Below are 17,441 nucleotides of genomic sequence, written 5' to 3' on the forward strand. Positions count from 1 at the left end.
ATTCCTCAGTACCCAGTTGTTCCAGATATCTCATCTCTATTGACAGCCATTGATTCTGAGGCAATATTTTTTACAGTAATCGACCTCAAGAATGCATTTTTCAGAGTCCCCATTCATCCAGACAGCCAGTACCTTTTCGGATTCTGTTTAAATGGAAGGAGCTATAAATTCACACGAGCTCCTCAAGGTTTCACAGAAAGTCCTAGTATTTACAGTCAAGCACTTAAGAGACAACTAGACAATATTCACATGCCAACTGACACTGCCCTGCTCCAATATGTCGATGATCTACTGATCACTGCCCGTTCTGAACGTGCTTGCGAGCGAGCGTCACTCACAGTTCTGTATTTCCTAGCCGAGATGGGGCACAAGGTGTCCCCTTCAAAACTTCAATTCTGTGTCCAGCAAGTGATCTACTTAGGCCACTTACTGTCCAAGTGGGGTAGGCAGTTGACACCTGACCGTATCCAGTTAATAGCGAGTCTCCCTCAGCCCAAGACACAGAAGGAGGTACGTGCTTTTATCGGCCTTACTTCTTATTGCAGACAATGGATTCCTCAGTATGCATTTCTAGCCAAGCCACTGATACAGTTAACGACACAGGAGGCAGCCGTATCGACTGTCCTCCCTTGGACATCTGAACATACACTTAGTTTCAATGAGTTAAAGAAAGCTTTATGCCAAGCTCCCGTTCTAGCTACACCGAACTACAGTAAGCCTTTTACACTTTTTGTCACAGAACGCGATGGTACAGCATTATCTGTTCTCACACAAGATCAAGCCGGACAATACAAGCCCTGTGCTTATTTTTCGAGCACATTAGATCCAGTAGCCCAGGCGCTGCCTGCGTGCCTCAAGTCAGTTGCAGCCACAGCACTAGCTATCAGACAAAGTGATTCCATAGTATTAGGACATTCCTTGACAGTACAAGTTCCACACTCCGTGGAAGTTCTTTTAAACCGAACACAGACTCAGCACTTGACAATTGCACGTTTGACAGGTTATGAACTGACACTGTTCCAGCCACACATAGAAATCAGACGCTGCAACGTTCTAAATCCTGCTACACTGTTACCGTCAGTTACTTCGAATCCCGCCACACATGACTGTGTGGAAGTTGTTAACACTATGACTAAGCCAAGACAAGATCTGACAGATATTCCATTACCAGATCCCGACCTGACCCTTTATGTGGATGGTTCATGTATAAGAACAAGTACAGGAGAACTAGTAGCCGCGTATGCAGTGACTACTGACACTGAAGTTATTGAAACACATCGTATTGACACCCTGTCTGCTCAAGCAGCAGAGCTAGTCGCTCTGACACAAGCCTGCATACGTGCCAAGAACCTGAAAGTTAATATTTACACAGATTCACGCTACGCATTCGGAGTTGTACACGACTTCGGAGTGCTCTGGCAGGAGAGAGGTTTCATGACTTCTCATGGAACCAAGATTCAGCATGGTCTCCTCATTCAAGCTCTGTTAGATGCAATACATTTACCGACATATATCGCTATCATGAAGTGCAAGGCACATACGAAAGTTACTGACATTATTTCCCAAGGTAATGATCTAGCAGATCGAACAGCCAAGCTTACAGCACAGACTCCAGACATACCAGTTAACAAGACACCGACATCCACTCTCGAACAGACTACTTGTATGACAGTTAAGGACCCTACTCAAGATGTCATAGATATCCAGTTACATGCTACTCCCGAGGAAATCAAGAAATGGTCCGAACAAGGAGGGGTCCAGACAGATCAGGGATGGTTGACGAGGGGAAAAGCCACATGGTTTCTCCCCGACTCAATGGTTCAAGTCATTATCAATACCGCACATAGTCCAGCACACTTAGGAGAAAAAGCCATGTTAGACAGTATCCAGAACATTTGGTTTAACAAGCATTTACGAGCTGCAGCCAAGCAGAAAGTCCGTACCTGTATGATATGTTGCCAGTTCAATCCAGGTAAAAGTGTCCCGGTGGAACAAGGTGGATTCCAACCTCCTGACCACCCTTTTGAAGTCCTCCAGATGGATTATATTCAGATGGAGCGATGTCGAGGTTTCAAGTATGTCCTTGTAGTAGTATGCGCTTTGTCCAGGTGGACAGAAGCATATCCAGTCCCAGATTACACAGCCGCGACCACTGCCAAGCAGTTGGTTCGTGAATTCTTCCCCCGTTATGGACTCCCTAGGGTCGTGTATTCTGATAACGGCCAGCCATTCTCATCTGAACTAATGAAGCACGTTTCCCTTTTGTTAGGGTACCAGTGGAAGTTCCATTGTGTACGCCATCCAGAAGCAGCCGGTCTCGTAGAGAGACATAATCAAACCCTGAAAATACGTATTGCCAAAGTCTGTCAAGAAAAAGGTGTAGACTGGTTAGTAGCTTTGCCAGTCGCTCTGTTCTATATGCGCATGGTCGCACATTCCAGATCAGGTCTGTCCCCTTATGAGGTCGTATTCGGCCGCCCCCCGAACATGTGGGGTACACCTAGACCCCGAAGTATTACAGATGTTTCGAGTAATATGCTGACAGATTACCTAGCTTCCTTGATGTCTGCCCTACACTCTTGTCGTTCACAGGTTGCCGCTGCATTTCCCGACAATACTGAAGTCAAGCCACACGAGATCCTTCCCGGCACCCTGGTCCTCGTCCGCAATTTTGATCGTTCAAGTCCGCTGGAGCCTCGCTGGAAGGAACCGAAGTTAGTCCTCCTGACCACCCGTACTGCCGTCAAGTTGGAAGGCAGGAAGGGGTGGGTGCACCTGTCACACGTCAAGAAATTTCACGGACTAAAAACTGTTTCCAAGAACATTTCCAAGGATTGTCAAGATTTTAAAGACTGCCAAGATACTATTCTTAAGGACTGTCCCGCAAATGACATTGATATCAAGCCCTCCCTGTTAGAGAAAACTCCGCAGCAGGAGTATAAAAGTAAGCTACGGTCTAGTAAAATAAGTCAGCCAGTTTAATTGTCTAAGTCCTCCCCTAGGTGAAACGGTTAGACAGGTATCTGACATGTATGAGATAGACCCCCATAGTGAGAGAGTTAGTCAAAACTCTATCCGATGTATCGTTTTTCTAAGTTTTATATTGTTTTTAAGCTTAATGGTTACCTGCACGAGTTATGCATTTCATTTATGTTTTCCAATTTCTCATGTAAATATGTTTTCTAATACTACAGTAGAGCACACATTTAGTGATCTGCCTCCTCACGAACTATCTTATCGTCTTGCTATGCGCAACAATACCTTTATCCGTATGTTGCATTATTCACACCAGACCAGCAATGCCACTAATTGTTGGGTGTGTGGTCGACTCCCCCCTTTCCAGACACCGAAGGGAGTTCTGCCACTCTTTCCTTATCCGTTTTCACATAATGGTTCATGTGGAGCATGGTCCACGTTAACGTCATCCTCAACTTATATGTCCCTTCTGAACAGTACATGTTTTCCAGACAAGCAAGGTCTTCCCCACAGAACAGGGTTAGATCTAGAAAATGAAGTTTATAATTTGGGTAATTATTCTTCGAATTTCATGGTTCTGAATGTTCAGTCTGATCCTACTCCAGACTTACCTGCTATTTCAGTACTACCAGTCAAAGGCGAATTATGTGTCAGAAATAATGGTTCCGTACATGTAGGACATAGTGATTGTACTACTATTGTCAAGTATAGTGACAGTGGGAAATCTATTTTCAAAGCTTCACGTCATTCTTATTTTGTTTGTGGTCAGACCGCATATGTTCGTCTGCCCCTCGATTGGGATGGAACCTGTTACATTGCCTTCCTACTGCCACCAGTTTTCCTAGCCCCGTCCGATTATCACAGAAACACACATCTAGTACACATTAGACATAGAAGGGAGATCGAGTCCCCGATTGTCGATCAAACTGAAACTGCTCTAGAACAGTATACAGATTTCAATAGAGGATTCTTCTTTTTTATAGGACCTATCCAGAATAGTAAGTTAATCCGTAGGTTAACAAGAACTCTTGAAGCAGTAGTGAATGAGACTGCCTCTGCTCTAGGTAACTTAACCGAGGAGCAATCTGCTATGAGATTTGTCGTGCTCCAAAATCGTCTCGTTCTTGACGTCATACTGGCCGATAGAGGAGGAGCATGTAGAGTCATCGGATCTAGTTGCTGCATTTTCATTCCTAATAACGCGCCGTCTGTTTATTCAGCTATAACCAGACTTCATAAAATTGCCCATCAGTTACACCAGAATCCAGGCACCTGGACATGGTCCGGTTGGTTTTGGAGTATAATTTCTGCCTGGGGATGGAAAGTATTGTCATTTCTAGGTATTGCAGTAGCGATCATATTCAGTTGCTGCCTCTGTATACAATGTGGCCCTGCGATTTGCGGCATTTGTGCTACCTCTTGTATTCCTAGTCCCAAGTCCCGTCCTAGATCCCGTTCCAAGAAATTTCGAGACGAGCAAATGATACTGTATGAAATGATAGATGGTATCATGAATATTGATGTTTCCTGATGGAAATGTAGTGACAAGGAGGGAATGTGGAAAAGTAAATTTTGCCATGTTCTGTGTCCCTACGTGTTCCCCATCTTATGCTATATGTGCATGATTAATATGCATATGTATTCCCCATGATCGATTAAAGACGCAATTACAGTTGTGTCCATCTCTAGTATGCCAGTTTCCAGTTCTCGTGAAAGCTACGAGTATTAGGCCTAGGTAAAGCTACATTGCCACGTTTCTCAGTGTGCACGTTATTTCATTGAAAGTCCCCGTTTCTAGGCCTCAAAAGGGCCCGGACTCAGATTCAGCTCCTGTCTCCTGAACCCTCTCCAAGGAGCGATACAGCCCCCACCTGTATCCCTGACCCTTCACTTACTTCCTGCCTCACAGTGCCCGGCTCGGCCTGGCCCTGCCTCCCAGTCTGTCAAGAGTATGTTATGATTCTAGTTATCAGTCCAGCCCTCCTTCTCTGCATTCCTAAGCTACTGAATCGCATCAATAGTTTCAGTCATCGTCTAGCCTTTACGTCTCCATGTAAGAGAAATACTGTATTTATGGTCATTTAATATTCCTCAACACACACTACATGTAGAATAATGCATGCACCAGTCTTAGTGTCTGTTAGCCTTTGCCCTGATAACTTTTGGATTCTATCAACATGTTCTCTAAACATCAGATACTAGATAGTGTTTAGGTACATGTCGCTCTGACTCTCCAGACTTTCGTCTCTCCTTCTAGCTCAGAAGTCATAGCCCCCAGCTTCTCCCTAGTAACACGTCATTGCCAGCTTGCGCGCACCACTAGGTTAGAGGTCCCGGCTCCTTCGGTAGCCCCCTCCATGTTTCCGCCCCATTTGTGACATATTCCGTTACGTTTACATCACATGTCTATGTATACGCCCTGTTCACGCCTCTTGTTACACCTACTTTCTGCCTTATCTTTCGCGACTGCTACAGGCCCTGCCCACTGCTACGCCTATTGTATTGAACATCATGTATTTTGTTTAAGTATATATACTTGTGCACTGTTATTAAAAGTTGCCATTCCTTTGTCCCTGCCCCGTGCAGCGCTGCCATCCTATTCCCGTGCAGGTTGTCCTGTTCCTGTCCTTTATGCTGTATTAAACCTGCATACTCCTACTACCTCGAATCTTGACTCTTATTTATTGAGCTATCTGTTATTGTATATCTAGTCAAAAATAGAGGTATTATTTATTTATTTACCACATACGCCTTTCTACGGCTTCCAGACCAGCCTTCTCTTTCTAAGTCCCAGGTTGTTAACCGTTTTCTTAAAGGCATTACGCATACCTTTCCACCCGTGCCCTTCATAACTTTTCTGATGTGCGCTCCCTTTGAGCCCCTTTATAACTTTCCCTTACGTCTTCTCACTCTAAAGACGGCTTTCCTGGTTGCTATCACCTCTGCCAGAAGAGTGAGTGAGCTCCAGGCCCTTTCTTCCACACCTCCTTTCCCTTCTGTTCATCCGGACGAGGTGGGTTTAAGGACCTGTCCTTCTTTTCTGCCAGAGGTTGTCATTCCCTTCCACATCGGGCAGATCATCACTTTGCCCACCTTCTTTCCGCCTCCGCATCCGTCAAGGGAAGAGGAGAGTCTCCACCGTCTGGACCCTAAACGTGTGCTACGTGGGCGCCAAAAAAGATTGGGCTGTGCACAAAGGTACCATCTCCCGGTGGGTCGTTCTGTGCATCAAAGCATGTTACTCTTTGGCCAAGAAGGAGCCTCCTGTGGGGCTGCTTGCCCATTCGACCAGGGCACCTGCAGCCACTACTGCCTTGGGATGCGGCGTTCCCTTGCAGGACATTTGTCAGGCTGCTACGTGGGCCTCGCTGCACACATTTACCAAGCACTACTGCCTTGATAGTCCGGTCCGGAGAGACGGCTTCTTTGGCCGTTCTGTGTTCCGTAACTTTCTGGTGTAATCTTGTTTGCAGACCCACCACCGGGGTTGGTATTGCTGGGGTATCTATTCTAAGGTAAGGAATCTATCACTAACGTGTCTGTTTCAGATGCACAAGTTACTACTTGTGTAACAATATATCTGTAAGAGATATTAGTTAGTGATAGATTCCTTACCGCCCCACCCATCCTCCCCGTTCTGCGAACTGATTACTAGGGTTAAGGTAATTCCTTTTAGGAACCTAGTTTTTTGCACCAATGGTCAGTATCTTGCATAGCTCTGCGTTTCGGCACGGAAAGTGGTGTACAGAACTGACGTCAGCGCACATGGGTGGCGCCTAAGTACCCTCCGAGACGTTGTCTCAGCGCTGACGACGCCAGTGACGGACGTGGAGCCGCAGGACGCTACCTACTGACTTGCAGGGGTACTGCTAAGCAAAACTTTACGGATCCAGTCTGACGCCTGGGGATATTCTAAGGTAAGGAATCTATCACTAACTAATATCTCTTACAGAGTAGTAACTTGTGCTACAGGTAAGTAACTTGTTTTCATCGTAAACATATACAACTAGGTGGGTGTGTGCCTGGATTTTTCTTTATTCATTGTATTGCAAAATAACGTTTCTAGGTAGAGCCTGGGAGAGCATGCGCTAACCCCCCTTAAAGAAGTATGTGTAGCTGGTAGGAGGTAGGGTGTCTTCCTTTATGCAGGCCTGAAAGACCATAACTTCAGACCACTGTGTTTTACCGGTTATAGAAAAAGGGCATGCCCTTCTCTGCCAGCAGGCTTCTCCCCATATACCTCCTTCTGAGTATGAAGATCACTTGCAGATACTGCAGTTACTCCAAAGTCATGAGTGGGGTCGTGATATCAGACTCCACAGCAGCTTCATATCATCTTGGGAAGTAGAAGCAAGGAGACATATATAGGCGCCACCACTGCATGCTGAAGTCCGTTCCTTTCTTTCTGTGCCCTTTAATGCAGATCTAGAGTTATGGTTTCATACATTTTGTCAGTGTGTTACTGCCTCCAAAATGTTTTTCAGTGCTCTAAACCCTTGTTCCCCATAAAGACCGGAGGTTTCAAACAGTGCCACGACTACAGGAAGCAGATGCTGGTTTTGGCCCCATACGATGTCTGTTTATGTGGAGATTCCAAACATGACTGTATGTTCTGTGACAAATGCTCCTTAATGTGCCTCAAGGCCACCAGGAAGCGTGAGGGCTAAGTTGTACAAATGATTGATTGATTGATTTTAACTTTTATATAGCGCATACTGTCACCCTACGGGCATCCTGCCGCTTCAGACAGAGAACTGGCCCTGCTGCAATTTGCATTCTGTGGTAAGCCGAAGTCTAAAGACACTTCTTGCTATAAGCAAAAGAAGCCTAGTCTGGCTTTTTCTGCCTCCCATCTTTCCCACTCCGGGGAGAAGTTGCTCATTCGGCACTTGAACGATCCAACTCCACCTCCCTTGTCTAAATCTGAGCCTATTCTGAGGCTGGTTCTGACATGCCACAAGCAACTTGAGCCATGATCAACCTTGCTGCAGATAGAAGCCTTCAAAGAGGCCATGCTGCAACTATTCCGGATGATTCTAGGTTCCTCTGGAGCATCTTTAGGCTCCTTAGATCCAATGGGACCTGTACCAATGTCAGCTGACACTTTTTGGATACCTGCCTGGCCCTCAGCCAGTGCCAACTCATACTGCCACTCCTGTACTGACGGCTATGTCCATTCTGACCACTTTGACGTCAGCCTTGTCTCTAGAGGTGCCAAGACCCAACCCATACACTTGTTTCAATCTGGAGCTGACTTCAGCCTGAGAGTGGTCGATGCCTCATTATGAAATAACTAAAGCTCAGCAACCGGTCCAGGGGGACTCCCAGGCAGTGTTAATTCTAAGACACCAGTGTTACCGGAGACTGGAGACTTTATTTGGATTGCATTCTGACACTGCCCAGGCCCTTCAAAATGTAGTTTATGATGAAGATTGTGACAAGGAGGCAGATCATTTCCTCTCCCCTCATTACACTTATGCTGGCATGTATTTAGGATTCCAAAATGCAAGTGGCTGTTTACGTCTCGTGAACAGTTGCACTCCCTCCTGTGCCTCCTACAAAGCAGGATGCTTCTTTCAGAGTGGTGGAAGACAACGGCGAAAGTGTATGTTCCATAAAAAACAAGACTCTGAGCAACTTTAATAATAAAACCAAGTTTCAAAGGAGTTTTAACAAAACGTCAGGAAAAAATGGAGAGAAGCATTGTCTAAGATGCGGGAGCACATACCACTTGGCGGACCCAAAACAATGCTATGCAGTCGGAAAAGACTGTCTAAAGTGTGGTAAAAGAGGACACTTGGCACGCATGTGCAGACAACAGTGTGAGAAAGTGGCATGTGTGAGCGATTCAACACCCAACTATAGAGTTGTGGTTGTTGATGGTGATGTGGATGTAATGGAGATTGGTGGTATAGAGAGAAGAAGAATACGGCCTGAGGCAAGCTTCGAGATAAATGAGAAAATTGTTTCTTTGATGGTAGATACAGGTTCACTGTATACTATCATACCACAAGTAATTTATGATAGGACATGGGGGAGTGGGTCTTTATCTAGGTCAGATGCGAACCTTAAATCATATCAAGGGAACGTTATAGATATGGTAGGATGCATGGATGCAAAGATAAGGTTTGAAGGAAGAGAAACCCACGAGAAAGTCTATGTGGCAAGAGAAGGACCACCAATTTTAGGGTGGCCAAATCAATTTGGTTTAGGAATTGAAGTAGACCCCACAGGGGAATTTCCAGTCATGAGTGTGAATGCAGGTAATGCTGACAATCTGAATGATGTGTTGGATAAGTTTGGTGCTATATTTGAACCAAGACTAGGAAAGTTCAAGAATTATCAGCATGCGATTAAGTTAAAGGAAAATTCAATACCTGTAAAGCACATTGCCAGAAGAGTTCCCATTGCAGCAAGAGCTAAGGTAAAATAAATAATACAACAGTTGTTGGATGACAAGGTGATTGAGCCTGTGGAAGCGGTAGAATGGTTAGGTCCGGTTGTGATCACGAACAAACAGGATGGTTGTCTCAGATTCTGTGTGGATTTGAGGAGTTTGAATGAGAGTGTGATACTGGACAGATACCCATTACCAAACATTAATGAGTTAATATTAATGCTGGATGGTGCTAAAGTTTTTAGCAAATTAGATATGCGGAGTGCATATCATCAGGTGGAACTCAGTCCAAGCTCTAAGACACTTACTTTATTCATCACAGGGGAGGGTACATTCCAGTTTTGTAGACTGCCCTTTGGGTTGTGTTCCGCTGCGAGTGTGTTTCAGCGCTTGATGAATTCAGTGTTGTCTGGCATTAATAAGGCTGTTGTCTTTCAAGATGACATTTTAGTGTTTGGTAAGGATGTCAGGTAACATAATCTTGCACTTTCAGAAGTGCTGGAAAGAATTGCAATGGCTGGTTTGACATTAAAGTGTGAAAAATGTAGGTTCAAGACACATGAGGTGGAGTATTTGGGACATTTAGTCACTAAAGATGGTATAAAACCTAAAGAAAACCTGGTCAGTGCCATTGCAAATGCAAGGGTGCCGCATGATAGGGATTCATTGAGGTCCTTTATGGGCTTAGTAGAATATTACTCAAAATTTGTGATTAATTTTTCACAAAAAACGGAATGTCTGAGAGAGCTTTTAAGGAAAGGGAAAAAGTTTTCGTGGGATAAGATCCAACAATCTGCTTTTGATTTAATCAGGAAGGAGATTGTTCATGCGGGTGTATTGACTCCCTTTCAGAGTGGTATGGAAAATGTACTTAGTGGGGTAGGTATTGGAGCAGTTTTGGCACAAGTGCGTGGTGGAGTGGAAAGGACTGTTGCGTTTGTCTCACGCTCGTTGTCAGAGTCTGAGCGTAACTATTCAGTTATAGAGAGGGAGGCTTTGGCTGCGGCGTGGGCAACAAGTCATTTTAGAGTATTTTTGTGGGGAAGTCGCTTTAGGTTGCGCACTGATCACAAACCATTGTTGAAGGTGTTAGGGCCAGGAGGAATAAGTAATTGTTCGGGTAGGTTGGCTAGACTGGCAGTTAAATTGCAAGATTGTGATTATAGAGTAGAGTATGTTCCAGGTTGGCGCAGTAAGGTTGCTGACTGCTTGTCAAGACTGCCAGACAAAGAAGCGATTGTTTCAGATTTTTCAACAGAGGAGGTTGTGGCGAGTGTTGACGATGCCTTGGAGAACTTGGGTGGTGCCATTCAAAGGAAAGAATGGATTAAAGAAATGGAGGGGATGTAACACTCATGGGTGTTTGTAGAATGGTGAGAGGTGACATTAGAAGGGAAAGCTCAGTTCCACTTTGTGTGCGCCCATTTTTAAAGATTGTGGATCAGTTGTTTGTTACCAAGGATGGTGTGGTCATGCGTGAGGATAAATTTGTGCCGCCACAAGGTTTGCGGGATAGACTGATGAGTCTTGCGCATGAGGGTCATATGGGGGCAAACAATGACTATAAGGAGGTTGAGAGAGTTTTATTGGTGGCCGTCCATGGATCAGCAAGTGAAGGATTGAGTGGAAAGGTGTATAACTTGAAAGGAATCAGAAAAAAGATTAAGGGTAGGAATTGGGTCTTCTGGTGAGCAACAGCATGTTTCTTTGGCTGATAGAGTTTGGGAAAAGGTTTGCTTGGATTTTATTGGTCCCTTTTCATTTTTGAAGGACAATGAGAGGTATGCAGTTGTATTGGTTGATGCCAAATCGAAATGGGTGGAGGTTGCTTTCATGAACAGCATCACGACAAAAGCCACCATTGCTGTTTTGAGTGAGATTTTCAAGAGGGACGGTTTTCCAGATATCTTGCTAACTGACAATGGTACGCAACTAACATCAACGGAAATGAAGGAATTTTTAGATTCAGTTGGTGTTAAACATACGTGTTGTGCGTTGTACAACCCGCAAGGAAAAGGACTTGTGGAACGCATCAACCGCATGGTTAAGGGTACAATGCAGTTAGCTCATGATTCCGGTTTGTCTGTTATTGAGTCTGTGAGTGACATGCTTTGGGCGTATCGCACAACTGTCAACAGCGATCTAGGGAAGAGTCCTTTTGTTATGATGCGTGGAAGAGAGGCTGGCACAAAATTGCTTCCTTCTTGGTTGCGTGGGCAAACGGTAAGGGGTGAGTCACGGTGTGAGAAACAGTCTGTGAAGGAGAACTGCTTTTATCAAATTGGAGATAGGGTGAAAGTAAAACCTGGAGGATTTTCAAATTTGGTTAACAAGTTTAGAGGACCGTTTAAAATAAAGGCTGTTGGAAGAAATTGGGTTAGATTGACCAATGGGCAAGTGTGGAATTTAAGGAGGGTGGCGTTGTACCAAAGGGGAGGAAGCAAACATGTAGAGGAATTGGAGGGTGGGCGTGATAATGAACAATGTTCGTCATGGATGCTGATGAATGATGGGGAATTTAAGAATCATCAAGCTGGTGAGTCTTTGCTCTATGGTGAGGCATCTGCAGCTGATAGAGATCCCATGCCCGTAAGGGAGGGAGATGGGTCTGGTGCTTCACGTATTTTGAGGGATGCTAGTGAGAGAAGGTTACCTGTTTATTTGAGTGATTACGTTTCTTGATGTTTGTTTGTTTTTAGTTTTATTTAATGGTCTTTACCTCATTTTTTTGTTGTGTTGATAAAGGGGGGAGATGTGTTATATTCATATGCTATCGGGTTTATCACTTTGTCTTTATTTACATGTCTCTCTGATTAGAATGTTGCATCCTTATGATGCCTTAGAAGGTTCTAGGATGATGTCAGGCCTGTGGCTTCAGTGAACAGTTGGTCCAGCTGTGCCTGGCATGAAGAGTTCAGGTCTTCTCTTGAAGAATAAATCTACCTGGAGAATATCATTGGATTGTATCTTTTCTTTATCACAACAATGTTGCACTTTTAGTTGCCCATTGTAGAAACCAAGGCTAATCTTCTAACCAAGATCTTGCTTCTGGGGCCTGCAACTTCACTGCCTTTTAATAAGTCAGTAACCAAGGCATGAGCAGTGGCCGGGTCTAAGCTGTCCTAGGTTCCTCAGGTGAGTAATTTTGGCATCATAGGCGTGCTCCTGGCACCCAACATCCCACTCCTTAGATCTTCGTGGTTTGGTCTTCAAGCAGTAAGGTTAAAGCTGATACGTTCCCCACTGCCCTGCTAGGCGGAGTTAACACACATTGTTGGAAAGAAGGTTTTCTCATCTGCCACTTTCACACTAAGATCCCTGAAGGCTGTCTGTCTTCTAGGGTGTCATGCACATGCCCTATGGAATATGGCCGATATAATCTTGCCTGCTTTCATTCTAACAAACGATCCATGATAGATAAGACTTCTAAGTATGTTTTGATAGTCTGGGTACAGCAAACTTTGGGCTGCTCCATTGGCAGCTGTGTGATAATCAGATGGCCTGCAAGGAAGTGCGCCACATGATTTTACCGGGATGTACAGGCATACATTATAGAGCTGCCATTTGACAGCTCTAGACATTTGGAGAAAAAGCTGATTCTGCATTCTCTACCACCTGTTCCTTGGAAAGGTGGGCATGGTGCCACTCCCAGTACCTTTTGGTGCCCAAAACCTACATCCAGCTCAAGCTGATATTTGGTCTTTGGTTCTTGAACACTTTCCATTCGAAGGACAAGTTTGCCGCATTGGATCTGGGGTTTTGAATGATTTCCTTCGACTTGAAGGACACATACTTTCATGGGACTGTTCAGCAGTCCCTCAGACATCTTCTTCAGTTCATGGTGGAGTTGGAAAACGTTCAGATTACTGACCTCCTCTTTGGCCTTACCTCGGCCCTGAGGTGTCATTGAAATCTATTCGAGCTACATGGAGAGCAAACATCACAGGTTGATTTTGCTATACATTCATATAGCACATATGTTTGCTTGAATTAGATATTTTACCTGTTAAAGACTCACAGGTTATTATGTGAGGAACATTGGATACTATACTCTAGAAATATATATATATATATATATATTTACTATTCATGTTTAAAGTAAGTTCCAGATAATATTTGTAACATCATCTGAGGCTGAGGTATCATTATTTATTAAATATGGTACGAATTATTTCCTTTAGTAACCCGAATAAAATGAAAAATATGAATAATGGCATTAGATTTGTCATTTAAATTGAAAAACCTTTCATTGGTTGGCTTTATTTCAAGACACTGTGATTGTATCTAACTATTCTCTGTCCTAGTTCTTATCTTAATCAGATGCTAATGATGTACACTTACAGACCTACACATACCGTGGAAATTGTAGTTGTACATATATGAACGTGTGAGGGGTCTTATTCCAGATCTTTCACATCTCAGGAAAGAGGCATGACCACTCCCTCATGATGGCATTCATTCATCCAAGTAATTTGCACGACATGCTTCACTCAAATGAGTTGCAAAGTTGTGCCAAAGCCAAGTGCTGGCCTTCTCTTCCAACTTTGCTTTCAGTCTAAAGCTTATGCACCATCTCTTTCAATCCTTTTTTATCCCTCAGATCTATCTTCTCTATAACAAAGATCAATTCCGCTCTCCATGACTGAGATAAACACTTACTCGCATATGAATGGCTGAAATGTTATCAAATTAGATTTTGTCAAATCAGATGTAAGTATTGCAGTTGCACATGCCGGCACATATATCGTTTCTTCTTTGGCTGATCGAGACCTCCTATATTCAGCCTACAATCACAGCCTAGTTTAAAACAAAAGGAATGACCTATCATTACCTTCCCTGTGCTATTGAATGTAAACTGTACTGCAGAAAGAACAGATGATGGACGTAATGCTGAACAATGCAAACATTCACTCCCAGTCACAAAGATGTGGGTTTAATCCATCGTTCTTTTGCTCACTACACCATCACAGTTTGGACCCAGCCATATGCAAATCATTCTTGACCCTTTTCCTCATGGGAACAGTTTAGCCCAAACTTCCAAGCCAGGTCCTCCCTGGACTTGAAAGAAGCATCCTAGGATCGGTTTCGGGGGGATCGCCCCTCATCAGCCTGGCTTGCTTCAATCCAGTGGAGCAGTGAGCAAGGGTCCCATGTCTGGGCATACCCTTCCCATTAAGGGCGACAAAAGCAAAAAGAACAGATCATGGATGGAACGCTAAACAATGCAAACATTCACCTCCAGTCACAAAGACCTGGGTTTAATCCATCGTTCTGTTCTGTACTGCAGCATCAGCACATGAATGACATGGTTGAATCCACAATCATTTAAGCTCTTCGCACCTTTTGCACATGGCTTCTAAAATGATGATTCACAAAATAGTGGCTGAAGTCCCAGACTTTGACAGCTTCAGTGACCCTTAGTGGCAGCCAATGCCTTTTGAATTCAAAGAAAACTTTTTCTGAATAACTTCTGTTCCAACACCGAAAACAAATACTCCTGCCACACAGAAGTGTGTTTGCATAGTTGGTAAATGTAGTCACTTAATGCACAACAAACACACAACCACTTGGATTCAATGGTAATATATATTCCAAGCTATTCCATGACTACAGTCTCGTTACCATCAAATTAAAAAAGAAATCCTGTCCAACTAGAAACGTTTTAGGAGAAGACTATTTTGGTTAATGGACAAAAGAATCTAGGAATGTTTCAGCTTGGAGCATTTCAACAGTGGGGATTTGCTGGCGTGGTATTGTCCACCAGTTCTTTCCTTTCTTGTACTTGGGGTTCTGGAGTTCTTTTACAAGACTTTTTTTCTACAGGAGGTTTTTTTAAAGGTAGCACAAGTTAAAGTCTTTGGTCCCAGGAGAGAACCAACCCTTACCTTGAGCACAGTGCTGTGTTCTGCACATTCTGTGATGAGCCACGTGGTTTGGAGGTGCAGTTCGGAGTAGGACTAGCTGTTTCCTGGCAGGTATTTGACAAATGATGACGATGATGGCGGAAGTTATGGACGAAGGTCTGTGAGTAACCTTTTTAGCATGGATTTGAAGTGGTATTGGGATAGTTTTGATGTTGGACTGATGAGAGGATGTGCACTCAACAGTTTGGCATAAATAGACTAAAGCCACTAAAACCATGGTAGTAAGGATGTTTGCCGCCAGTTGCAATCCGTTCGATACACACATGATACAACACATCAGGGAGACACTTTCTGAATTTGAAAGTTACCCAACATTAGAACAGAATAAATATATGGAAAATAATGCATGTAACCTATTTATTTCGTTGTTGTGTAAACCATAGGTTTGTGTCATTGCCATTTTGTAGCCCTAACAGCAGTAGGGCTGGTGTTCATAGGAGTTTTTGGTGATGTGATGACCGCATCCTGTTTGGAACCTTGATCGAAGCCTGCTGTGTGGGATTATGAAGCAAACATTTTAACTTTGATTAGTGGTGTTTGAGTTTTAGGATTTTGGCACAGTGAGCTCAAGAACAGAGCTGCCATGACTAATGTTGATTTCCCGCCATGGGATTTTTGATTTAAATCTGATCTGGTCAAGAATTTTTGCACAGCTGAATCTCAGATCACATATGAGAGTGTAGTTTTGCAACAGCACCTAAAAATGCTCTATTTTCGACCAAATGCACAGTGCACTCTGAAGTCGGTGCAGAGAATGTTGATCTTTATTCTCTGTGCCACAGGAAGAAAATGGAGTTCTTTGAGGGCTGGTGTGACGAGGGAGAACTTTGCAGCATCGAAGTAGTCTCACTTCTCCATTTTCCATTCTCTAGAGTTTCAACATAGTTGCCTTCATAGCTCTAGCATAATGTAAGTCACTAGGGGCCAGATGTAGGTAAATATATTTTACCGACTCATAAATACCGAATTTTACCGATTCGTTATTTATGAATCGGTAAAATATAAGGAGGGAGACGTAGGTAAATCCAGATGTGGATTTACCGAATCTGTAAAAGTCGGTATTTACCGATTCGGTAAATACCGACCGGTAATGCCCATTCATTCCTATGGGCTTTGAAGCCCATAGGAATGAATGGGCATTACCGATTCGGTATTTACCGAATCGGTAAATACCGAATTTCACAAGGGTGCAGGGGGTGTCACTTTGACACCCTCTAGCAGGTCTGCCCGTCATATGGCACAGGTGTGCATGCACACATGTGCATGCACACCGGAATCGGTATTTTACCATTAAATTGAATTTGATGGTAAAATACCGATTCGGTAAGGCTTGTGGGACTCAGAAGAGTTCCACCTACATATCAAATTTACCGATTCGGTATTTTACAGAATCGGTAAATTTACCGATCGGTAAATTTACCGATTCTGTAAAAATATGCCCCCTACATCTCAAATTCCATTTACCGGTCGGTAACGGCCGAATTCGGCCGTTACCGACCGGTAAATGCCTACCTACATCTGGCCCCTAGTGCATTATTAGACTGGATTGTCAGGCATTGTGAAAGTGCACGTAGCTAGTGCAGAAAGCACCCTCCATGTAGCCCCCTTGCCATGCGGCATATGCCACAAAATAGTCAAGATTGGTTCACCAATCGAGATGAGATAAAGACAATCTTTTACAACCCTTTTCATTTGTCTGTTGTGAAAAAGGCTGGTTTTGCTCTGTATATGCTGCCATTCACTGACTCTTCCTTGGGTCTGCTAGATCGTCATGTGAACTGGCCAAATTGTACAATTCTAACTTCTGTTGTTGGACTCAAAATAGGTATTTCTGTTTTATTGAATGACACTTTACAATTTACATTTTTATTCTAAAGGTCTGTTCTCGAGGAGAGGTAATACAGGTTAAAGTGCTTGGAGTCCTTGCTCTAATTGATGAGGGAGAGACTGACTGGAAGGTAATCGCAATCAACGTAGAGGACTCCGAGGCAGACAAGTTCAGTGGTAAGATTCTTCCCAGTTTCCACAACTGCTTTCTGTTTCTTGTCATCCTCTTGTGTTGAGTGTAACAGGTGTAGTTCCTCTTAAAAAAGCTCCAGTTATTTATCACTAAAGCTGCACTGATCATTTTTTAACTTGTCTGA

The 17,441-nt window shown here is 43.7% G+C and overlaps 1 protein-coding gene across 1 annotated transcript in view; it reads left to right on the forward strand.

Moving 5' to 3' along the window:
• The window catches only part of PPA2 (inorganic pyrophosphatase 2), a 460,434-nt gene that overhangs the window by 209,856 nt on the left and 233,137 nt on the right, over positions 1-17,441 (forward strand). The window contains exon 7 of the mRNA XM_078676619.1: positions 17,175-17,301. Within this exon, the coding sequence (XP_078532745.1) occupies positions 17,175-17,301 (127 nt within the window). The remainder of the gene's footprint in view (positions 1-17,174; positions 17,302-17,441) is intronic.

Source organism: Lissotriton helveticus, chromosome 2_1 (genome assembly GCF_964261635.1).
Source record: "Lissotriton helveticus chromosome 2_1, aLisHel1.1, whole genome shotgun sequence".
NCBI lineage: Eukaryota > Metazoa > Chordata > Amphibia > Caudata > Salamandridae > Lissotriton > Lissotriton helveticus.